This window comes from Meles meles, chromosome 18 (assembly GCF_922984935.1).
Source record: "Meles meles chromosome 18, mMelMel3.1 paternal haplotype, whole genome shotgun sequence".
Taxonomy (NCBI): domain Eukaryota; kingdom Metazoa; phylum Chordata; class Mammalia; order Carnivora; family Mustelidae; genus Meles; species Meles meles.
In genome coordinates this window covers 44,710,128-44,734,909 of record NC_060083.1, presented here as the reverse complement: position 1 = coordinate 44,734,909, position 24,782 = coordinate 44,710,128, and the positions used below count along the sequence as shown (strand labels likewise).

The window sequence follows — 24,782 nt, the reverse complement described above, 5'->3', positions numbered from 1 at the left end:
ATAAAGTGCCATTGACTATGGCCTTTGGAATCAGAGACCTGGGTTCAAATCCTCCCTCAGCTCCTTTCTGTGATGTTTTCGGGAAATGACTGAAATGCTGGGTCTCAATTCCCTCATCTGTGAAAAGGAATTTTGATTATAAATAAATAATATGCAATTCCGTGGACTGTTTGTGAATATTAGAAATCATAAATATGTAAAAAAACTAACACAGTGTGTGGACACAAGGCAGGGACCAGATAAATAGCAGTTATTATCATCTAAGTTACCTGTTAGTGCTTAGCATGAAGAGGTTACTCCTTAAACTATTATTGCTGCTTCCAAACTCCAGGTCTGTTTCCATTTCTTCAAGACTATATGTAACATAGCCCATATTACCCGTCTTGCTTATTAATGTCTACTAGTCTTCTCTATTTTACCTCTGCTTTCTGTTAACACTTGTACCTCGTGTACAGATCAGTGTAAACTCCGATCTGGAAGTTAACTTCAGGAATGCTTTCCCAAATTAACTTCATCCTATCTTAAGTATGTGATTACCCTGCATTTCTTTCAGAATTAATAACTTTAGTTGAAAACTTTGTACATTTGTGTTTGTTGAAATATGGCTTTGTTTTCAAATAATTGTGTATTGTCTTTAGGTAGGTTGTAAGATGACAGATACACATTCGTTCTTTATTTTCCTTCCTCCTTCCCTGTCCGAACGTTTTATATAATACTCCACTCATTTATTTACTTATTCAGTGAACAGTTGTTGAGGGCCACTACATTTACCAAACTCTATTCATTTCTGGAGCTTGTGAATCAAACATGAATACTGATGACTGGTACCACTTTAAATTCATGTCCATCTGGGTGCACAACACTGCAGAGAACCTATTACTTGTCCCTGACAAGTGTACTCTCATACACTCCAATGACTGTCGTACTTTCTCATTTCCTTAATCCTCGACAATTCTTCCCCCACCACATCCAGTTTATGATTTTGGCTGATTCTTCATTGAGAAGACAGAAGCAAATGAGAACTTCCTCTGCCCACTAAGTTTACCAGCCCATAAGTACTTTCTGTCTTTCCTCCTCTTTCATTAAAGGAAAGACCCTGTTCCCATCAAAAACCAACTCTTCGTGCATTGGGTCCCATACGCTTCACTTTCTCTAGGTCTCTGCTCCTGTGATTATCCATTTTTTCCCCTGTATTACATTTATCTCTCTCTGTTGGATCATTTCCAAACATGATAGATTTCTCCTATCTTGAGAAAAATGGACCCAGATTCCTTTGTAGCTATCACTCCATTTCTCTGCTCTTCTCCATGCCAAGATTTCTTGAATGATATTATTGTCTCTTACTCTACTTCATCTCCCACTCATTCCAGTCCACTCCAATCAGGCTCTCCCACCCCGTGTTCTCACTGAGATAGTTTTTGTTAGGTTACCAGTTGCCATACTGATAGCACTAGGAGTTAACTCTCTTCATCTTGCATTGCTGGGTGGTACACATTAACCACTCCACTTTTTAAAAAAATTTTTTAAAGATTGTATTTATTTATTTAGAGAGTATGTGAGCAGGGGAAGGGCCAGAGGGAGAGGGAGAGATACAATCTCAAGCAGACTCGCCACTGAACTTGGAACCCGACATGGGGCTCAATCTCAGAACCCTACCATCATGACCAAAACTCATAGGCCAAAATCAAGGGTTGGACACTTAACTGACTTAGCCACCCAGGCACCCCTAACCCCTCATATGGCAAGCTGTTCTTCCAACATTCCTCCAACCTCACTGGTGACCTATTCCCTTTGCTGGGTCTTCCTCCACCGCTTACTTCCTAATGGTGGCGTGCTCCAGGGCTTAGTCCTACATCCTTTATTATTCTCCACTTACACTTTCTCCCTAAGAGGTATCACCCATATTCATAGCTATAAATACCATCTGAATGCAGATGGTTCTAAATTTGTACCTCCAGTTCTGACATCTTCACTGAGCTCCAATTGTCTACTTGACATTCCTACGTGGGTAACGAATAGACATCTGAAGCATAATGTGGCCAAACCGGGATTCTGGATTCTTCCATACACCTGTTATTTTCCTGCCCTTTCCCATCTCAGTAACAGACAACTATCCACTTAGTTGTTCAAACCAACATTGAACTGTCATCCTTGATTCCTCTCTTTCCTTCCTCTTGCCACATCTAATTCATCAGCAGGTCCTGTTAGCTTTACCTGTATAATGCATCCTATATGTGCATGCTTTTCTCCATCTCCTCACTTGTTGTGGCTGTTGTTTGAAGATTTTATTTTATTTTATTTTTGAAAGAGAGAGAGAGAGAGAGAGAACACGAGCAGGGAGGAGAGGGGTGAGGGAAGAGTGGGAGCAGGGAGCCCGATGAGCAGGGAGCCCAATGTGGGGGTTGATGCCAGGACCCTGGGATCATGACCTGAACAGAAGACAGATGCTTGACCAACTGAGCTACCCAGGTGCATCTCCACCTCTTCACTTCTTGTCCTAGTGTCCAACTCTTGATTTCAGCTCTGGTCATGATCTCAGGCTCCATGATCAGTGGGGAATCTGCTTGTCCCTCTCCCTCTGCTCTCCTGAGCTCGTGCTCTCTCTCCCACTCTCTCGCAAATAAATAAATAAAACCTTAAAAAATTTTAAATTTCATTTTAATATTTATTTATCCCATGGAAACCACTTTCTAAACAATATAAGTTACCAAGAAGAAAAGCAGATTTGGGGCGCCTGGGTGGCTCAGTTGGTTAAGCGAATGCCTTCGGTTCAGGTCATGATCCTGGAGTTCCGGAATCGAGTCCTGGGATCGAGTCCCGCATCGGGCTCCCTGCTTGGCAGGGAGTCTGCTTCTCCCGCTGACCTCTCTCCTCTCATACTCTCTCTCTCTCTCAAATAAATAAATAAAATCTTAAGAAAAAAAAGCAGATTTGACTTTATAAAAATGTAAAACTTTTGCACATCTGGAAAACACCTTAATTAAATAGAAGTTGCATAAATTGATGGAGAATATTAAGAAAAATATTAAGAACCTAGCAGATAAATGAGCAAAAGATGCAAACAAAATTTACAAAAGAGAAACTACAGCAAGCCAATATATACAAGTAACCAATGATGCCAGTAAAAATAACAGGGAAGTGCCATTTTTTGGGGGGGGCCCTTATTCATCAGATATATGATATCTAATACTGGCCAGGGTATTGTGAAACAGACTCTCTCATATGCTACTGGGGGGAGAATATAATTATGTGCAACCGCTTTCTAAAGCAATTGCTAATGTTAGTCAATAGACATGAAATACCCATGCTTTTTTAATTCAGTAATGCCAATTGTGAGACTCTAACACAAGGAAGCAGTCAGCTTTTCGTTGCAGCATTATTGTAATCACCCAAACTGGAAACAATGGAAATTTACAGCAAAGAAGAAATACATTAAAGCCACTCATTTGATGTAACATAATGCAGCATATGAAAATGGCAATTACAAAAATCGTGTAGCAAAATGAGAAATAATTATAATATGTAATATTAAATTTTAAAAACAGGATACAAAAATTACATACAGATTATAAATACAAATACAACTGTTAAAATTCATGGGGGCGGGAAACACATCTGAATGGAAACCATAAAAGTTACAGTGTGGTGAGATTAAGGGTAACATTATGACACTATTCCCCTAACTTCCTGTATTTGTTATATTATCTTCCTATAGGGGCACCTGGGTGGCTCAGTCAGTTAAGTGACTGCCTTCGGCTCAGGTTATGATCCCAGGGTCCTGAGATCAAGCCTCAAATCAAGCTCCCTGCTCAGCAGGGGGTCTGCTTGCAGGGGGCCTTCTTCTCCCTCTGCCGCTCCCCCTTCCTGTGCTCGCCTGCTCCATCTCTGTTAAATAAATAAATACCTTCTTTAAAAAAAATCATCTTCCTATAAAGGTTTGATTTTGTTGTAAATGAATTGTAGGCTTATTAAAACAAAAAATCCAGCAGTACAAACTTGCCTTAAGTAGAAGAAAAAGTCTCTGTCCCATTGTCCACATAACACATGTCATATCATGTGATGTTATCTTTTATACAAATAAAATCATACCATGTATATTGCCTATAATTTTTATTTTGATTGACACCTCTTGGCTCAATTCATGGAGAAACCACTTAGCTAGTCTCCCTATTGCCACCTTTGCCCTTCTTCTGACTATTATCAAAGTGGATAAATAGACCAAATAAAAAGCAATTTTACTTTATTCTTTTTAATGGCTACATAGTATTCTGCTGAATGAATAATACCACAATTTATTTAAACAATCCTCTATGGCTGAAGGACATTGAGCAGTGAACATTCTTGGACGTATATATTTGTGCACTTGTATATCTATTAGGTAAATTCCTAGAAAGATATTTTATGAGTCAAAGAATATGAACATTTAAGAATTTGATAAATGTTTCCAAACTGACCTCTGAAAAGATTATACTAATTTACATTCCCAGCCAATGTCATTTTAGAGTTTCATGAATGCTCATCAGCATTGGATGTTATCAACTGGTTTAGCCTTTACCAGTCTCATAAATCAACAATGCTGCCCCCACTTAACTTCCATTGACTTAATTACAAATGAAATGAAACATCTATTTCTTTATTAATCATTTGTTGTTCTGCGAGCTCACTTTTTAATATATTTTCCCCATTTCATTACTGGTCTTTGGTGGTTTTTTTGAATAAAGTTCTGTATTTTGATCGAATAGAGCTCTTTATATTGAGGAAATTCACCTGTCTTATGAGCCACAACTATTTTCTACATTTTTCTTCTGTAAATTTTTTTTACAGTGTCATTGAGAATTCAGAAAGCTTTAATTTCTAAGGAGTAGAATTCCATATTTTCCTCTTTGCTTTTGATTTTCATCATACTTAGATCTTCTCCACTCCAAGATTATAAAAAATATTCACTAATGCTTTCATCTAGTACCTTGAACCATTGTGTTTTTGATTCTTAAATTTGTGACCAACTTGGAGCTTCTTTTGGCGTAAACAGGGAGGTAGAGATTCAGCTCTCTGCTCTCTACGTGGCTGTTTGGATCCAGTCATCACTTATTAAGTAGCTCATTTCCCCACTGATTTGAAATACGAGCTTTTACAATATACTAAAACCCCTGTAAACTTGATCTATTCATGAACTGTATTATGTTCCATTGATTGTGGTCTCTTCCTGCACCATGACAAAATGTTTTAGTTTTATAATTTCAATAACTGGATATTTGATATCTGAAACGCTTTATTTTCCCTAATAAATAGCTAAAATTTTAAAATATAAAATAGAACAGGATAAAATTTACCTCCTCACCTTCCCCTCCCAAGTGTGTCTACCACTTTTTCAGGGGCATTCGAAAGAGAGCCCAGCTCCCCCAAGGAGAAAGTTTTAAAACTGATACTTCAAGAAGAATTAAAGTGGTTCCGCTCAGAAGTAACAAATCTAAAGAAAAGTCACAGAATTACAGATTGGGTGAGGCTCCTCTTTCTTTTCCAACTCGGTCCTTGCCTCTTTCTCACTTCAATTGCCCACCCGCCGACGCCTGCCGCGCTTCCCAGATCAGCCTCTAGGTGGCGCGGCGGGGCCCGGAAGCAAGTACGGCCCGACAGACCACCCAAGCCACAGCAAGGCGGCCACGACGTCACGTCCGGTTCGGGCGGAAGTCCTCCGCTGGCCGACAGGGAAGTATCAGAAGGCTGTGCTATGGCCACTCTGGAGGTGTCGCTCCCGGCGAGACCTGACGCCACGGTGCCCCCGCGGTAGACCGGACCAGGGTTGCGGGCTCCGGGTCCCGAGGTGACGCTCGGGGATTGAACCGGGGCTTTAGAAGTGAGCCTGGGAACTCTGACGGCCGCTGTCGAAGCCGCTCCCAGACTCTGGGCTGGTAAACTGGCTTTGCCAGGGCTTTCCCGGAAACGGGTCCGCCTGATATCCGACCGCTCCTACAGGGAATGGCGTGGGCGAGGATTTACCCCCTTCACTATACCAGCAAGGCAGGTGGTAGCCCCGGACCTAGAGTTCAAGGGCGCTGATTCAACCTAACATCGCCTCCTCTCTACCGCCGCAGGGATGGAGGGGTCTAAAACTTCCAGCAGCACCATGCAAGTGAGCTTCGTGTGCCAGCGTTGCAGCCAGCCCCTGAAACTGGACACGAGCTTCAAGATCCTGGACCGTGTCACCATCCAGGAGCTCACAGGTCAGGGAGACCCTTGGAAAGAGGGTGGTCAAGGTCGTGGGAAAAGGGTAGCTTTGGAGATGTAGGCCTTAAGGTGGCTGTCTTTGTAATCTGCCACAAACTTGCTGTGAACTTAGGAAAGTCATTTCATCTCCGTCTCCCCATTTTCTAATCAGGAACATGAAGGAGTTCTGACAGTGTGTGCTTCTGAGAGCTTCCTATTTTAAGGAAGGGTCCTTAGTTTTCTGCTCTTACTGTTTCAGAGTAAAGGAATATGTATATATAATAATAAACAATTTTTGTTGAGGACTTACCATATAGCAAGTGCCTTACATGCATTATATCCCTTATCCCTGCAACAACCCCAAATGGAGGAGTACAGTCGTCATTTTACAGTTGAGGAATTGAGGCTCAGAGAGGTTAAGTGACTTATCCGGTGGCCAACATTAGGTAAATGGAGGAACAGTGTCTTAAAGTCCCAAGAAGTGAGATGAAGTTAGAGACAAAACAAAGAAAAGACTGAATAGGTAGTTTAAATAAGCTCTTGGGTCCAGAGTCAGCCTGTTTGGATTTAAATCCTAAGTGTCATTTACTAGCTGGATGGCTTTTTGCAAGTTACTTTTACTTTTTAAGCCCAGGTTTCTTGGTTTCTTTATCTGTAAAACATAAAATGATCTCAGGGTAATTGTAAGGATCGGATATGATGAAGAACATAAGTACTTACGGATATGCTGAGCAAATAGTACTCAAGTGTTAGCTGTTATCATTGCTACCAATTTCTCTCTCTCTTTTTTTTAAGATTTTATTTATTTATTTGACAGAGAGAGATCACAAGTAGGCAGAGAGGCAGGCAGAGAGAGAGAGAAGCAGGCCCCCCGCCGAGCAGAGAGCCTGACGTGGGGCTCGATCCCAGGACCCTGAGATCATGACCTGAGGTGAAGGCAGAGGCTTTAACCCACTGAGCCACCCAGGCGCCCCCCAATTTCTCTTTTTGAGTGGAATTAACTCTTTAATATATTTTTAACCTTTCACTACAGAAAATTTCAATCATTTGGTCAAGGGAATAGCATAGTGAACTCCCTCATATCCATCACCCTGCTTCAACGATAAGCCACATTCGCCATTCTTGTGTTCTCTATATCTTCAAAAATGTCATGCCTTTAAATCTTAGCTGTGCATTTTTGACAAAACGGATACACTCATGTAACTCAGATCATTGGGATGTAGAAAGGTTTCATCTTCCCAGAGAGTTCCCTCGTGTTCCTTCCAAGTTATTCTGGAGAAAAGGAGATGTTAATTTTTGTTATGGAAAACTTCAGAGTATGAAAGGAACCTTCACCTACCCATCACCTCGCCCTGACAATTATCAATGCGTATTTAAATCCTGTTTCATCTGTACCCCCATCTAGTTCCCTCTCACCCCTAATTATCTTGGAGGAAATCCCAAACATAAAGATACTGTAAATGTTTTGGTAAGTATTTTTGAAACATAAGATGTCTTTTTGTTTTTTATTTTTATTTTTTAGGACACATGGTTTGTTTTAAATATTTTTGGAGAGGAAAGGACACTGTACTTCTGCTCAAGAGAAACATTTTTACAGTCTCGAGGTCTTTCATTTTCCTTACATTTATCATGCCATGAATTCATAGGGAATGGGTTCCAGCAGCTCGGGCTCCTTTCCATTGGTTCTCACAACGTGTGCTTCTCTGGGTGGGGCAGACTGACGCTTCAGTTGAACCCAAGTACCTTTCTCTTTGACTTCCTTCTTTTTCTGATCATTTCCCGCCACAGGCTTCAGGAAGCTATCTTGACTCTTTGAGTGTGTAATATGCTCAACACGTACATTAATTCTCTTGGCAAGAATCTTGCCCATGTTTGTTTACAACAATGCCAACAGCAGGCTGAGTAGCATTGTAGACTCGTCCAGTTTTGCCATGGTGACGTTTGTGGGGCAGTCTTTTTTGAACAGCGCCCATTCCCTTGGTGTCCGCTGTATCACCTTTCTTGTAAATTCGCATGTATGTCGCCAAAGGAACAAGTTCATGTTTTCTAAAAGACCTAAAGAACATACAGCGGGTACCTCTCCTCTTTCCCTTTGTGTTGGTCATTTTAGCGAATTACTGGAAGATCGCAGTTCCGCTAAGATGTCTTTTTAAAAACATAATGGTGGGGCGCCTGGGTGGCTCAGTGAGTTAAAGCCTCTGCCTTCGGCTCAGGTCATGATCTCAGGGTCCTGGGATCGAGCCCCCGCATCGGGCTTTCTGCTCATCAGGGAGCCTGCTTCCCCCTCTCTCTGCCTGCCTCTCTGCCTACTTGTGAACTCTGTCAAATAAATAAATAAAATCTTTAAAAATAAATAAAAACACAATTGTGATATTACAGTGGGAAAAATTTAAAAATTCCTTAATCTAAAAAAAAAAGGTCCTTAATCTGATTAATGGGGAGGAAGACAAAAGATTTGATTTATCTATGTGCAGATGGTACTTAAAGGAAAAGGCGGAGGTGGGAGTGGTGATGAGGCTTTTTTTTCTTGTTTTCCCATACTTTCATACACACTCCAGCTTTGTTAAGACTCTTCCTAACTCTGATCTTTTCCTTGTCCTTAGCTCCATTACTTACCACCACCCAGGTGAAACCAGGAGAGACCCAAGAGGAAGAGGCTAACCCAGGAGAGGTATGAAACACTGGAATGCAAACTGGGTTTCTGCAGGGTACTTGGTGCTTCAGGAGCCCCCAGACTTTTGGGATTCCTGGTTAACAAGAGATGTTCTACATGATCAGGCCTCCGTGGGTCATTGGGGAAGTCCAGAAGTGCTCCTGAGGTCACACGATGACAAATGAGGCATAATTTTAAAATGTGGGGAGAGGCTTTTTCTTTGAAGCGGAATGACCAGCCATTATAGGTGGGAGATGACCTGGACACACAGGTCATCCCAAGGCATGCCTGGTTTATATCTGTTGTCCTAGCCAATTATTAATATCCACTCCTCTCCATTCTTAAAAGTAGCTTAGTTTGGACTAGAATATGATTACTCTAGCCAGAAAGGATCATCTGTATTAGAGAACATGTCATTTCTGTTTATTTAAAGATTTTATTTGAGAGACAGTGCGTGCACATGAGCGGGGGTTGGGGAACGCAGAGGGAGAGGGAGAAGCAGACTTCCCGCTGAGCAGGGAGTCCAACTTGGGACCCTGTCCCGGGACCCTGAGATCATGACGTGAGCTGAAGGCAGACACTTATACTGAGCCCCCCAGCACCCCAAACATGTCATTTTTAAACTGTGATAACATCAGTGATAATTTTCTTTGTCAAAGGTAGATGTCTAAGTATCTGATCACATATAAATTGTATCAAAGTATCAAAAGCATATGAATTATCTACTTTGTTGTATGCCATGGCAAGCTTCATTGCAGTCTGATACGGCTTTTTGCTTGGGCCGTGTTTCAGGGCATTCTTCCCCTACCCCTAACTGGGAAGTGTTGAGAAAATGTAAATTCAACTACAATGGAGTATAACATAGTTGGGAGATGTTTCCCACAAAAAGTCACATGGGACTTGGGGTTTGTCTGTACCGGGGTCCTCTCTTAGTGCACATATCTGAGGATGGGCTAGGTAATACCTATTTCTTAAGTGTCTGCTTTATCAAGTCCGGCAGTTATCAATCAAGGGTAAAACCAGATAGTTCTGAGGCCGTTTGGGACTCCCACTTCCAAGCTGCCAGAATGCTAATGCCCTCTTATTTCCTTCCCAGGAGCCATTTCTTGAAACTCGCCAGGATGGTGTCTCTCGCAGATTCATCCCCCCAGCCAGGTGCCTACCACTCCCCAGCCCCCTGTTTCTTGCCAGAGGCCAGTAGAATTTTAATGGAACCCAGAATTGAGACCTGGAGCCAGGTGGTGGAGATAAATCACCTAGCCTTTTGGCTCTTCCAGAAAAGATGTATTCTCTTATACCTGGCCCAGCCCTTTCCAGTATTGGTTTTCCCCGTAGCCATTCACACAGTGGGAAGGGACAGAGGAAAGTCTGAGGGAGTGAATGACGATAAAAGAGATGGGCCCTTAAAAAGCTTTAGAGTAGCAGGTGTTGTTAGACGTTCAGGTTCTTAGTTGTTGATGCATGTGAAGGCTGCTGGCAAGGGGTATAAGATTTAAAAATGGTCTTTCCTGATTCTCCTTCCTTTTCTGCTGTAGACACACACCCACATGTCAGTTTTTGATGCCCCCTCTCCCCTCCTTAGTCCATCCAGGCCAACCTTCGAGCTGAGTGCCCCTGTGGAAGACCAGCATGGCCTTCCCTTGGGAGAGAGGTACCCTTGGGAGGTCAGTCGGGCTAGGAGTGCGTATGCGCCTTGAGACCCCTCAGCCGGTGCTTGAGAGTCCCTGCCACTGACACAACAGTCGGTGGAGGAGGCCTCTCTGCTCCCTCATGTGGCCCGTGGGCGGGGGGCTGTCTGCAGGATGATGTCTACGGAAAGTGCCAACAGCTTCACTCTGATTGGGGAGGCATCTGACGGCGGCACCATGGAGAACCTCAGCCGAAGACTGAAGGCAAGTGGGCAGCGTCACAGCGGTGGGCCTGGCTCCTAGACAGGTCGCAGGTGCCAGGCCCTACCCTGACTCTCCCCCACCCTACCCTTCCAGGTCACTGGGGACCTTTTTGACATCATGTCAGGCCAGACTGATGTGGACCACCCGCTATGCGAGGAATGCACAGATACTCTCTTAGACCAGCTCGACACTCAGCTCAATGTCACCGAAAATGAGTGTCAGAACTACAAGTGAGTGCCTCTAGAGCCCGCACCGGGAACCTGAGGTCTGGATGCGAGAGCTGTCCCTGTGCTGAGACGGCCTGGCTCTGACCCGGGAGCTGTGCTCGGGTAAACAGCATAACGGGCGCCCTGCGGTGAGTATATTCTGCCTGTGTGCTCGGCAGGCGCTGTCTGGAGATCCTGGAGCAGATGAACGAGGACGACAGTGAACAGCTACAAATGGAGCTAAAGGAGCTGGCCTTGGAGGAGGAGAGGCTGATCCAGGAGCTGGAAGAGGTGGAGAAGAACCGCAAGATGGTGGCGGAAAATCTCGAGAAGGTCCAGGCTGAGGCTGAGAGACTGGACCAGGAGGAAGCTCAGTGAGTGGTCACCCTCTTCCTCCGTCTTCCTGGCCTCGAGGCTCCAGGACAAGTGGCTTCTAACTGAACGTGTCTGTGTACTTTGGCAGCTTGTCTGCTCCAGATCCCACATACTGTTTCCAAGCCCTGTTTCTTTCTTTTTTTATTTTTTATTTTTTATTTATTCATTTGACAGAGATCACAAGTAGGCAGAGAGGCAGGTAGAGAGAGAGAGAGAGGGGAGGAAGCATGCTTCCCCGCTGAGCAGAGAGCCCGATGCGGGGCTCGATCCCAGTACCCTGAGATCATGACCTGAGCCAAACCCACTGAGCCACCCAGGCGCCCCTCAGGTTCTGTTTCTTGAGGTCTGTTGAGAGGGTTCTGTATGAGGGGGCCTGCCCAAGTAAGTGAAAAAAGTGTGTCGGTTAAGTAGCGGAGAAACGAGGGTTCTAGTTGCATTTCCATCGTGTAGGGAACCGTAAGTCAGCCACCCAACCTGGCATCCTGCTCTGGAAAGAGGAGCATGGTGGCCTACATTCGTTCTTTCCCAGCCGCAAAATATCACTGGTAATCCTGCCCTGAGAGAACCCTCTGTCCAGGGGAGGAGAGCCAGTGTCGACACTAACTAAAGTGGGGGAGGTGATGGACAGAGAAAAAATTAATTTTTTCAAAGTCGTGAGCAAGTTCCCTTGGAAATGGTGTATCTGACTCTAAAGGACTGGTAGGTGCATAGAAGTGAGGCTCTGGTAGTTCAGTTACGGTCATTTCAAGGAAAAAGCCACTCTGAACCCCCCCACCTCCCTTCTGTAAAGGATCAGAAATATGAGAAGCGCTTGGCCCAGCTTTAGGAGAGTCCTGTTTTCCTCTACCTTTTGCATGTGGGCAGCTGGAATTTGAGACCTTTCTGTCCCTCGCAGGCCGAACAACTAGGGCCTGTATGTTCCTTTGAATGGGATCTGTGCCAAGTGGAAAGGATGCTGTAACTAGGTCTCCCCATAACCACCAGACTGAACTGTTATGTGGGGAGAGAGAACTTTTATTCCTGAACCAGCAGCCTTCAGCGGCCCCCTTGCTGCTCACAGGTACCAGCGGGAGTACAGTGAATTCAAGCGACAGCAGCTGGAGCTGGACGATGAGCTGAAGAGCGTGGAAAACCAGATGCGCTATGCCCAGATGCAGCTGGACAAGCTGAAGAAAACCAATGTCTTCAATGCGACCTTCCACATCTGGTAACGCGGGCTGGAGGGTGAGGAGGGCCGGGGGAGCACTGCACACCTGCACCTTAGCTGCTGACCGCCAGGCCGGGTGCCCGCCTCCCACCATGTCGGACTGTACACGGTCACCCCATCCAGGCTCCTCTCGTTTCCTGTGATGGGATAGGCACCTCTGGGGTTGGAACTCTAGAGCTTGGTGACGTCCATTCCCCCAAGGAAAGGAAAAGACCTGAGCCCCCCAGTCCCACGAAAACCTTGTCATCTGCCCAGGTGCTCCCCCTAGGATCTTTGATGTATTTATTTGACGTTTTGTCCATTTAACTAGTATCTGTTGGGCATCTCATACGTGGCGGGCACCGTGTTAAGCACCCAAAGAGCAAAAGCACACAGCGTGCGTTCTACCTTCTGGTTGCTTAGACTCTCGTGGAAGGGATGGCTGTGTGATAGCCTGTTGTGATGCGGCGTGGTGACTGTGAACCCCGGGGCGGGGGCGGGGGGAGCTCTGGGGCCATATAAAGGCACTGGGTGCAATTTGGGAAGGCCATATGGAAAGTTTGCCCCAGGGGAGGTTGATGTTTAAGCTGAGACATGAAGGGGAAGCCTGCAGAGGGGGATTGTTCTTGGTGGAGGAACATCATGTGCAAAGAAACAGAGGAACACGGGGGTGGTGAGTTCGGAGACCCGAAAGGAGTTTATTGTGACTGGAGATTGAGTGTGAAGGGGAGAGTGACTGGATATGAAACTGGAGAGTGACCAGTTCTCCGAGGAGCTCGTAGGCTTCTTGAAGGGATTTGGGCTTCATCCAAAGGGCAGTGGAAACCACTGAAGCATTTTAGGCAGGGAAGTGACATAACTATATTTGCACGTGGGAGGGGTCGCTTTACCTGCGCTATGGGAAGTGTTGGCCGGGTTGGGGGAGGGCAGTGCCAGTGGTAAGACTGTGGGCCTCTAAGTGGGAAAAGATAGAGCAGCGGCACTGAGTTTGGGAAAAAGTGGATAGATTGGAGAGATTTAGGAAGTCCAGTCAAGAGGGCTTGGTGTTTTTTGAGGGGAGGGAACGGAGAGCGAGCATTCAGGAATGACGTCCCCCTTTCTACTTTGGCATCTGAGCACAGGCGGAAAGATGACGCCTCACGTTTGGACGTGTATTTAAAGTGCCGGGTAGAGGGGCTCCTGCCTGGCTCGGTCGGTAGAGCACATGGCTCCTGATCCTGAGGTCGTGAGTCCAAGCCCCGTGTTGGGCACAGAACTTACTTAAATAAATAAAGTGCCCAGTAGAGCTGAGGTATGTGAATGGGGAGATGAGGAGAGAGATTTATGCAAGGGTTTAGGTGCGAGCCGGAAGCCTCAAATTGCTGAGTGTTAAGGTCTCCCTGGGTTTCCCCCCACCCTCCCGCCTTCCTCCAGGCACAGTGGACAGTTTGGAACCATCAATAACTTCCGACTGGGTCGCCTGCCCAGTGTTCCCGTGGAATGGAATGAGATCAATGCCGCCTGGGGTCAGACGGTGTTGCTGCTGCACGCCCTGGCCAATAAGATGGGTCTGAAATTTCAGAGGTAAGAAATTCCCCCCTCTCTTGGGGTGTGGCATGTCCTTGATGTAATCTGTATCTCCAGCCTGGGAGTCCTCTGCTGGGGCAGGAGCCCTTGCTCCCAACACACTGAGGATTTTCTGTCTATGGAGACTCTGCCTCTGATTGTCCCCCTTATGATAGGGCTATCTCCACTCAGCCAGCAGTCCTTGAACTGCATGACCAGAGCTGTGGTCCCCAGCCCAGCTTCTCTAGAACCTTGGTGGTTCCTCAAGCTGTTTTCAGCTTTTGTTTTTTTCAGCCTAAACAAAACCTACATGTTCCAATGAAAGGCCCCCCAGCCAATTATATAATAAATGTAGTTGGCTCAGTAAACAACATCTTTTAAATACGGAGTCTATGGAGAGATGAGGGAGAGGGGTGGGAATAATAAAATTTGTCCTTGGGAGGATGAAGCCTGAAAATTACTGGGTTCTAACATTCCAGTAATCACTTCAGCAGGAGTCCTGTATCCGTCTCCATGTGCATCTCCGTTTTAGGTATCGGCTCGTTCCCTATGGAAACCATTCGTATCTGGAGTCTCTGACAGACAAATCTAAGGTATTCTGGGAAGCCCCATTCTCAGTGGAAGGCAGAATCCTTGTACCTCCTGAGGGAATGGTTTCCTTTTGATAACAGCATTTCTTAGTTTCTTTCTTAGAGGTATCTCATGATCCCATGTCTTGTTCGGGGTCTTTTCTAGGTCAGGATTAGCCCTTTGGGGCCTAGAGACACAAAATAGGTTCTTACAATCTGTTGAAAAGGGCTAAGGGCAGATCAGAGGAGATGTATGCTGTGGTGGGAAAGGGATCACCGTGAGATCAAGGGTTTAATTCATTTCCAGTGATGGTGAAGCAGTTCTTGGTGGCTCGTACTGGCCCAAGCTTACTGTGTTCAGTGGGGTACAGGCAGAACACCACTCGAGGGGTTGCTCGGCTTGGGAACAGTCGCTGGTAGCCAGTCTCAATGCCACCCCCTTAGCTGGTTCTCTCTCTTCCTGGGCAGGAGCTGCCATTATATTGTTCTGGGGGGTTGCGGTTTTTCTGGGACAACAAGTTTGACCATGCCATGGTGGCTTTCCTGGACTGTGTGCAGCAGTTCAAAGAAGAGGTAGAGAAAGGCGAGACACGTTTTTGTCTTCCTTACAGGTCAGTATCCCCTAATGTGGAATGAACATGGAGTAGGACCAAATTGAGCAGAATTGAAGGGACAGTAAGAATGGAAGCAAAACATAGTGTGTAAATGGTGGGAAAGCAGAAAATGCTGCAGAGTCACATGCCACTGATGGGCAAAGACGGATTCAACCTTCCGAGCAGGACTGAATGTGACCACTTGGTCCCTGAGGAGAAAGAATATTCTCTTCGGGGCTTTGGGGGGATTTTCTTAGCACAGAGGTCAAACCAGTTCTCTAATTTCCGGAAGCTTTTCCCCTTAAGCCCTTGGAAGTAAATAAGAATGCTTCCTTTGGTCAAATTTCGTAAGAGCCCAGTGATAGACGGAGACCTTAGTTCAAGAGAGTAAGGCCGAGCTGCTTCTGTCACCCCAAAACGAAGCATTTCTTTTCTTCTGCCTCCCTTCTCTCCCCGTGAGTTCAGGGATGCCTAGGTAAACAGTCAGGAGTACTGTAACCCCCGCGTACCCTCTGCTGCAGGCTTCTCATTTGTTTGGGTGTGTGTCCTGTCCCTGTACTCCGCAATGACAATGAGGCTCTTGTGACAGCCTTCTTATGTTTGGCTTTCAAGCCTATCCAAAATACACTACCATTCCTTGCCAAGAGTTCTTTACTAGATAAAATGACGTGAATGGTCCCATGACCAAGTCCCTGCCCATTTGCCTGAAATGACTTAACTCCGATCTCCGTTACTGATGATCTCTGCTGTGTCCGTCTGCAGGATGGATGTGGAGAAAGGCAAGATTGAAGACACAGGAGGCAGTGGCGGCTCCTATTCCATCAAAACCCAGTTTAACTCTGAGGAACAGTGGACAAAAGCTCTCAAGTTCATGCTGACGAACCTCAAGTGGGGGCTTGCTTGGGTGTCCTCACAGTTTTATAACAAGTGACTTTTTTTTTTCTGAGGAAGATAAGTTTGCCTTAAAGGCTTTAAATTTTGTTTTGTTTGCAAAGAGAAAAAAGTATTTTAAATTAAATTCGGGTACTATTAAACAGCACATGTTTACAATACCAAAAAAGAAGAAAAAAATCCACAAAAGCCACTTTATTTTAGGATATCATGTGACAGTTTCCAGAGCTACAACATGCCTTGTACAGCTACCAGCCTTTGTCATAGTTTTGACTCTTAACCCTATAGCTCCCTTGCCCCCTTACCCTCAAAACTAATTTAAATTTGCTTTTGTTGTTGTTGTTGTTGTTAACGGAGTTGTGTGTTTTCACTGGGTTTTATCTCTCTCAACTTCCTGCACTTAAAATATGAACTAGAAACTTCTGTCTGCACTGAGACGAGATGTGTGAGACACACAGTTGGATAATGTGAGAGAGTGACACATCAGCTTTGGTCACCAGGTGCTGTGATCAGAAGCTCGAGATTTAACACTTGTCCTGTCTCGGTTCTCGTGCTGACTGCCTCCTCTGCTTTCTGTTAGAAATATGAAATGGTGTTTGATACTGTCTGAGACATTATGCAGAGATTTAATTATTTGTAATAAAAGTTTTAACTGCAGTCTGATAACTGCCCAGAGGTGTACTGTTGGGTTTTTTGGTTGACTAAGATAGAGTACTTTATATTCTGGGAGTGTTGAGTCCAAGTGCAGTTTGTGGAAATTCTGTCAAAACATGTTGAGAGATGGATTAGTGTTATTTTTTAAAAAGACTCGTGGAGATAGTCAGCTGTAGAGGAAGCCCCATTTGTGTACATCTCAGTGACAGAACAGAGATGTTAAGCTAACTTGAAGGGGAAATAAAGGCTGCCTCCTTGATGATCAGTCAAGGTCACCCAAACAGTCCCGGTTTTCAAGCCCCTGGTTAATACTAATTTCCATGTCTAGTGTCCTCTCTCAATGAAGTGAACAGTTAAGGAAAAGCTATAAATATCTTGTTAAACAAAAATGAACCAACTTCACTAATGTTCTGTCTCCTCCCAGCTCCTTGACATTTCAAGTCTTGATAACTGCGAAAAGGACATGCTTGTCAACTTTAACTCTCTCTCTGGTGCAGGAAAAGGAGCATGAAGTTGGAATACAAAACATAGTTCAAAAAGATATTCGGAACTTCTGTCTCCTGAGTCGGAGAGTAAACCAAAGGAGGGCTGAGCGCGGTGAGGAAGGCTGTTTATACTTGGTGGGCTGAGCGCACCTCATGTGTTGGAGGCCGCGGCGGCCCTCAGAGCTCTGGCCTCCAGGGGGCGAGGAGCAGGCTGCTGTCGTCCAGGAGTGTTGGCTCCCACGCTGTGACTCAAGATTGCGTAAGAGACCTCAGCGATGCTTTCCAAGGCAATGCCTGTGATGCTGTGCAAATGCCCCACAACCTACGGAAGGAGACAGATTCCGTATTACTAAATAACCTCACCGTGTTTTACCTCTCAGACACATCCCTTGGCCTGTTTTCTCAAGCCACATGTAAATTTTTTTTGTTTCTCTGCATTTGCAAGAAGATTAAATCCAGATCCCAGTGTTTGCCAATGGCCAGGTGACACATTAGGATCCCTTTACCCTGATAGTGTGAGCCTGGAAAGTTTCTGCCAGACATTTCATTCTGCTGGAGATAAGGTCTATGAAATATGAAGAGGGCATTGGGGCCTAGACATTAGCTGCTACTGGGGAGCGTGTACTTACTCGACCTGAGCATAATAGTGGGTTGTCATCAGAAAGGGAGAGGAACAAGCTGAATGTCATCCTCCACTTCCAGTTCCATAAGGGGAAAACGAGAGGGCTTTCAGGCCTGCCCTAGTGTTCCCGCCTCCCAAATCCTGCTTATTCATCCTCATGCTGGGTCTTGACTTATTTTTTATAAGTTTTCTTCTCTTTTCCCCTAACCGACGGGAGAATGCTTTCTGTGAGTGAATTCTGACCACGCCAGTCCTGCTCAGTGGTGCGCACCTGGCTCCAGCACTCGTGGTTCTGGACGAAAGCACTCGCCGCAACGATTCCTACCGCCAACAGCATAAAGTCTTCCTTCACTGACACAAACTTCTCCCTGCGTGATTAAAACCGTATTAATTTTGGAGCTTGAATGGAACTTGACCTTCCAAATCCGAGGGCCATGGGACTTCAACTATGAGTTGTTTATGTTTTTCATCTTGGACTTCTTTAGATATGGAAGGAAATGCCCAAGTGATGGCTAATTGGCCTCCTCCCCCAACCCACCTGGGATCAAAACCTGAGCCTTCTGACTGGTTTATCGGCCTTTGTTGTCCCATCTGCCTCCCTAATACATGTAACTGTGAGCCTTTTTACCAGTCTGACTTTACAGTAATCAAACACTTTTGTCTAAGTCGCAACCCTGTGACTGTCTTTTTTTCCTAAGCGACTAAAAGGCAGTCCAGTAATCTCAAATCGAAACAGCAGTAAAGGAAGAACTATGAAACAAAGTATGTTAATTACCTGCAGTCATTTAAATTTAAAAGCAAAATCCTTTTGGGTTTTTGCTGATGGGGCTCAGTCATCTGCATCCAAGCAACGTACTGGGAGTTCATTAAAACCAGTGACCTGCGCAGGTTATCTGTGGACCGGATGCCTTACTGGGTAAATTCCATTCCCGTGGTATGTTCTCAAGGTGTGCTTCAAACACTGTTTCTGGAAGGGGCCTACCCGAAGGGGTTGGCTTACCCTTGCAGCTGACTGGGTACAGAGTTTTCAATGGAAGCCCTCAGCAGGCTCTCATATATGGGTTCATGCAGGAGATAGACAAGGTCGAGCAGGGTCAGGCAGGTTGCGTGCAGCTGTGTGGCTGGGACCAAGCAGCCATTGTATCCTAGATGGGAGTATGGTCATGGCAAAGAGTGGTAAGTGGGTCCTCTCTGATCACTATCACCGTTGACATGTGACACAAAGCTCTTGAGCTAATGTTTTCTATTGTAGGAAACCTCTTTAGTTGGAGGTCAGTTTTTTGTTTTTTGTTTTTGACAGATCACAAGTGGGCAGAGGCAGATAGAGAGGGAGGGGGAAGCAGGCTCCCCACTGAGCAGAGAGCCCAATGCAGGGCTTGATCCCAGGACTCTGGGATCATGACCCGAGCTGAAGGCAGAGGCTTTAACCCACTGAGCCACCCAGGCGCTTCTAGTTGGAGGTCAATTTTAAAGGATAAAGGAGAAGATAGAGAAATCTCTATCTGCCGTGTACACACAATTAGAATATATTTGTTGGCTCCCCTCTTATCTCATCCCTCTCTAGAAAATCACCTCGTTGATCCTGTAATAAGAGAGTGCCCAGTGAGACCAGCCAGACGCTGAGACCTGAGTCTCCATTCCTGACATGTACCAAAGGAACACGGGATTCCATCATCCCAGGCTTCCTGCCATTTCCCACTGGCGGGTTCTGCCCACTGCTTCCAAAGCCCTGGGCACATGCTTATTGTCTTCTATGAAGAGCCAACCCACACGCCCCGACACAGTAGATACCTAACACCTCCAGAAGCATCTCCACATATGCCAGGGGAGTGGGCAGATTGATCTGGAAGTTCAGGGACTTCAAAACATCAAGCTCTGACTCCAGCAGTTCTTCTTTACTGTGCACATACCCTAGAGCCTGGAGGAAATTCAGGACTGTAACGTTGCTGATGATCTGAGCAAAGAAAAACAAAACATTGAGAGAGAGAGAAGGGTGTCAGACTAAAGGTCACGCAGCTTGGCGTAGCATACAAAGTTTTCACAGTCCAGCCCATGCCTTCATCTCGCCGTCTCTCTTGGCAATTGGCCCCTCACGTCCCACGCCTGTCACACAGGATTACTCGCAGTTCCTGAGACCGTCCAGTTCTCCAAGCCGGTACACGTGCTGCTTCCTGTGTCTGGATCTCCCTCTCCTCCCTTTTCTCTCTCCCTGCTTTCCTGAACGCCTCTCCCTCTTTCTTAGCATCCACCCATCTCCTACCCACGCCTACCTACCCCCTTCAAGAAGTTTTTTTTTTTTTTTAAGATTTATTTATTTTTTATTTGACAGAGATCACAAGTAGGCAGAGAGGCAGGCTCCCCGTTGAGCAGAGAGCCCAATGTGGGGCTCAATCCCAGGACCCTGGGATCATGACCTGAGCCGAAGGCAGAGGCTTTAACCCACTGAGCCATCCAGGTGCCCCCCTCATTTTCTTTAAATACACTTGCTTGACTTTCCAAGGCCAAGGAGGTACACGCACAGCTGTCTGTATTTACACTCATCAGAGCGCGCTCCCACATTATCTGTCTGCGTGTCTTCTCCCATTGGATAATAAATTCCTTGAGGGCGCTCGCAATATTTTCACTTGTACCCATGGCACTGAGTGCAGCCTCTGGCCACAGAAGACAGTGAATCTTTGTGGCAGGAATGATATTTTACCACACAGGCATCGGGTAAGGGTATGGAAACATTTTATCCCCTATAAATGTAACCGTTTGTCTTTAACACTGATAGGCCTGTTGGCAATTCAGGCACCTTACGTAAACTGTCCTTGAGTCCAAGGGGAGGAAAGGTGACCTGCATAAATGATGGCATCTGTCCAGCAATTACGCTTTGGGAACAGAACCGCAGGCTATTAAAGAACTACCTGTGTGTGTGTGTGTGTGTGTGTGTGTGTGTGTGTGAGTGTGCTTATTTAGGAAGCATAATTGCACTCTGGAATTTCCACAGGAGTCCTAACACCTAGCTTAGGAGGAGGTTTCTCACAGTCGCCTGTGGACGAGCTGGTTTCTGCTACTACGCAGGTGCCCAGGAGGGACCCCCGCTCCTTACTTTGTAGTGGAAGGAAAGTTTGCTCGCCAGTTGAACACACGACACAAGACGCAGGATAAACTTGCTGGAAAGCTGTTCTTTCAGAGCTTTCCAATTCTGAGGCTCCTTCTTCTCACTCAGCTGGACCGTGGCTTGCCGGTACATATTCTCTGCCTGCTTAACCATAAACCTAGAAGGGAGGGAAGAGGAGAGTAATCAGTCCACGCTCACTCAAACTAAAGGGAGTTTGTGCAGCAAGCTCTGCCCTATCTCCAGTCTCCAGTCTCAGTCCCTGGCTGAGAAACTGGACATTTGCAAGCGGTAGAGCTTGCCAAAGCAGGTCTCATGCTGAAGGGCGACAGTTTTGTTTTTTTTTTTTTTCCTTTTTAAGATTTTTTTAAGGGTACGTTAGTCCTTCTAAGAGGTACCACTCACACAGGCCTACGCCCAGGGCTTTACCTTTCTAGGATTTCTACAGCCTGGTAGCTCACGGATTTCTCCAGACACCATTGTTCAGAAAGGAGAAAAACAAACTCTGCCGAAACAAGAGAGAAGAGACTAATTCACAAGGTGCAACCAAAACCATTCTGTGAACTCCTGGCATTGTGTAAAAGCCATGATGGAGCCAAGGGAAGAGGGTCAGGGGGTGAGAAAGGGGACTCAAACAACCCAAGCTGAGCTGAGTTCCCTTTCCTGCCAACAAGCAGATCAGAGGCACGAAAAGGAGACTGACCGAACGCCAAAGACAAGGGCTTCCCAAGCCCCCTCAGTGACCCTTGAGCCTTCCTGTGGGTCCCAGCTGATAAAAGGCTTGGCCAGCTACACACATACCAGCTGGCCGAGTTGGCCTCTACACCATGCTGGGAACCTCCAGCTTCAAGGGAGATTCTTGGATGGATAAAAACCCTAGCCCCTATATTCTGTTTTCAGTGGAATGTTGACAGGAACAGAAAAGGCCCTCCTGGAGCTTCAATATTCTTTACAACAGTGTTTGTTTAGTAACCACCCTCTAGAGAACTCCCACTGCTTTACAAACACAATTCACCTTACAGCTGGACACCATCTCCCCACCACCAGTTTGTTGGGTGAATCTGCGGTGGGTGAGCTTCTCCCCAGGAGCAAGTTTGTTACTATGGAGGGGCTGGTTTGGAAGAAATATCCCCTAGATCAGGGAACATAGCCTACTTTGGGGGAGGGGGGGGCAAAGTCACTGGGAGGATGGGAAGGGCAAGATGCCTTGGCAAGATCTTAGGCTGCCTCTGTTTCTCTTTGAAAGAACAGCCCCAGATAGAATTCTGTTTAGTTTGCAATATCATTAAGAGGGTGGAAACAAGGGTAAATGTTATTTCTTAACAAAGGAAGCTCCTGTAGAACTTGGGACCTTTAGCACTAATCAGTAAAACATTACACATAGTCGAATGACCATGTGTCTTCAGAGAAAGTTCGACTTTCTTAGGTACATGGAAATCATGGTAGCACAAAGCTGAAAAGTCTGTTTGACGTGTTACACATACGTACAAAACTTTACTGTTACAGAAACTAAAACCCTGCTAGCAGTGGCCAATGAGAAGTTAGTTTGAGCAGTTAAGCAAAATACCCTAGAACACATAATTGTGTGTTATTAGTCCTTTTATTTGCTAGAGTTTAGGCTTCCTTTCTGTTTTGTTTGTGAGTATACAGTTGTTTGGTTTTGTTTTGTTTTGGGTCTGAATTATCTGGGCGATTGTTTCTATTTTCTAGTTTAACTTGCCAAGAAAACTGAGGTAGGGTTAGGTGCAATGCATAACGGTTATGCCTCCCCGCCCTACTGGCTCCCCATCCTGTGCTTACAAACACATCTATTAACTGAAAGACCCTCCCCTTCTATCCTCTTAAGCTAGGGCTCTTTATCTCCCTAGTTTCCATCACTGTTAACCTTCTTGAAAGGCTGGCTTAAACCTGCTGCTTCCGTGAATTCCCTATTGTTCTGCAGTTTGGCTTCTACTTTTCCCAACTTGCTACAACAATGATCTCAAAGGCCAGCAAATAAGTCCAAATTATTAAATAACATCACCCTTTTGCAACCTTTATTCCATCGTTCATATCCCTGAGGCATGTGAAACAGCTGACTGTCATCCTTCTGGAAACTCTTGGCTTCCCAAGGTGTCTTGGTTCTGTTCCTTCCTCCCCAACTATATTTTTAGTTCCCTTCATGACTCTTCTTCCTACTCCAATTGCCTGAACACAAAATGTCTCCTAGGGGACATTTTGACCTTGACCTGCTTCTCTTTTCTCCCTCTCAGATTCATTCTCGGCCAGTTTTCAACAGAATCATTATGAAGATAACTCCTAAAACTTTATCTCCAGTTCTGACTTCTCTTCTGACTTATTTTTTAAACAGCTCACCAGAAACCCTACTTTAGATGTTCTACAAGCACTTGAAACTCAGTAGATCCAAAACCAAATCTGTTACTTTCCCGAACAAAGGTCACGTTTCCTCCTGGTTTTTTGTTTTGTTTTGTTTTTTAAAGAATGAAGGTGTGTGTGTTTCTCTTAACAGCACCACTATACTCCCATTCTCTTTGGCTCAACCCTTTGGCACAGTCATCTTTGCCTTCCTCACCTCTTAAATTCATCCATTGCAGAGATCCAGATTTTATCTCTGAAATGTTTTTAATCCATCCTCCCTTGTCATCCCGTCTGCCCTGTTGCCTAACTACTGACACAGACTCCACGGGTCTACCACCTCCCGCCTCTCTCTACTCCAAACCATTCTTTACATCACAGCCAGCATAATCTTTTTTCTAGGGCAAAGGCCAAAGTCACATCACTCCCATCTTTGAAAAACTTCAATGCCTCTTGCTTCCCTCCTAAGCTATGTATAAACTCCTCCCCTTGACATTCCACACGGAATATCCCCAAACTACTTTTCTGGTCTTAACTTCAACTCTTCTTCCACACTCACCCCAAGTTTCTCCATTTCCACGGCTTTACTCTGGGTTATCATACCCTTTTGGTAGAAACGCTGTTCCCCTCCTCCACCTTCGCCAACCAAAATGTCATCCTTCCTCAAGGTCTACCTTAATTCTTCTTACCCTCACTTCGCCCTCTCACTCCTTTCGATCCCCGTGTTATCATCTAACCGTCCTTGTTGTCAGCTGCAGATGTGCTCTAATCTGGATCTCCGTTCCACCCCGCTCTCCCCCAAGTGGTGTGGGTAAGCACGCTGTGGGGGCTGAGGTCAAGGGTGGGGTGCTGCCGGACCTCGTTCGTTACCACACCCCCCGGACCTGGCATCTAGTAGTTACTAGCAACACTTATTTGGATGAACACGGTATCTCCACGTCGGTGACTCAAAGACGGGTGCCCCCGTCTCCCATGAAACTCGTTCCCCAGCCCGGCGTCCACACCCACGATCCGGGTCTCCCTGAAGCTGCCCATCCGGCCGGCAGCCTCCTGCACGGCTTGCTCGTTCTGCTGCGCCAGGTGGAGCAGGGCGTCTTCGATCGTCTCTGTGGCGACAGCTCCGAACTGGAAATCACTGACGGAGGCCGATCTGGACCTCACAGGTCCGTCCATCTTCAGAAGCCTCGGGGGACACCTGGGCGGCTCACTGCATCCATAAACCCACCCCCTTAGCTTCACTCCAGACGGAATCTTTCGCCTTCCGTGCGCTTGTCTTCACCTCAAGGGCGAGGAAAACCCAATGCCCACTGCGGCCTCGAGCCCTCCACAGCCTTTTCCCACCCCAACGGCCGCGGACCCCTCAGCCAATCAGAAAGCTCGGCCGCTTGCCACCTCGCCCTCCGCCCCCACCGCTCTTCCGCTAAGGCCAAGAGCCGCGCTCGCGTCGGGAAA

The 24,782-nt window shown here is 45.9% G+C and overlaps 2 protein-coding genes and 1 pseudogene across 5 annotated transcripts; 1 reads left to right on the top strand and 2 right to left on the bottom strand.

The window, feature by feature from the left end:
* Positions 1-5,683: 5,683 nt before the first annotated feature.
* On the top strand, positions 5,684-16,785 carry BECN1 (beclin 1). Of its 4 annotated transcripts, XM_045983940.1 has the most exons (13): positions 5,684-5,821; positions 6,093-6,221; positions 8,808-8,875; positions 9,954-10,012; positions 10,440-10,508; positions 10,659-10,749; positions 10,843-10,979; positions 11,135-11,329; positions 12,391-12,537; positions 13,930-14,079; positions 14,594-14,654; positions 15,099-15,241; positions 15,986-16,785. In XM_045983940.1, the coding sequence occupies exons 2-13, from the start codon at positions 6,095-6,097 to the stop codon at positions 16,152-16,154; spliced, it is 1,416 nt and encodes a 471-aa protein (XP_045839896.1). In that variant the 5' UTR covers positions 5,684-5,821; positions 6,093-6,094; the 3' UTR covers positions 16,155-16,785. The 4 variants fall into 4 exon arrangements, with proteins under 4 accessions (XP_045839896.1, XP_045839897.1, XP_045839898.1 ...); XM_045983941.1 differs by lacking the exon at positions 10,440-10,508; XM_045983942.1 differs by lacking the exon at positions 15,099-15,241 and having other exon boundaries at positions 15,986-16,141.
* LOC123928889 lies at positions 7,806-8,354 on the bottom strand (annotated as a pseudogene).
* CNTD1 (cyclin N-terminal domain containing 1) lies at positions 16,294-24,599 on the bottom strand. The gene is made up of 7 exons (XM_045983946.1): positions 24,335-24,599; positions 21,405-21,480; positions 20,967-21,135; positions 19,667-19,829; positions 18,876-19,020; positions 18,147-18,243; positions 16,294-17,575 (listed from the first exon to the last, which is right to left on the bottom strand). The coding sequence occupies exons 1-7, from the start codon at positions 24,501-24,503 to the stop codon at positions 17,405-17,407; spliced, it is 990 nt and encodes a 329-aa protein (XP_045839902.1). The 5' UTR covers positions 24,504-24,599; the 3' UTR covers positions 16,294-17,404.
* Positions 24,600-24,782: the final 183 nt, after the last annotated feature.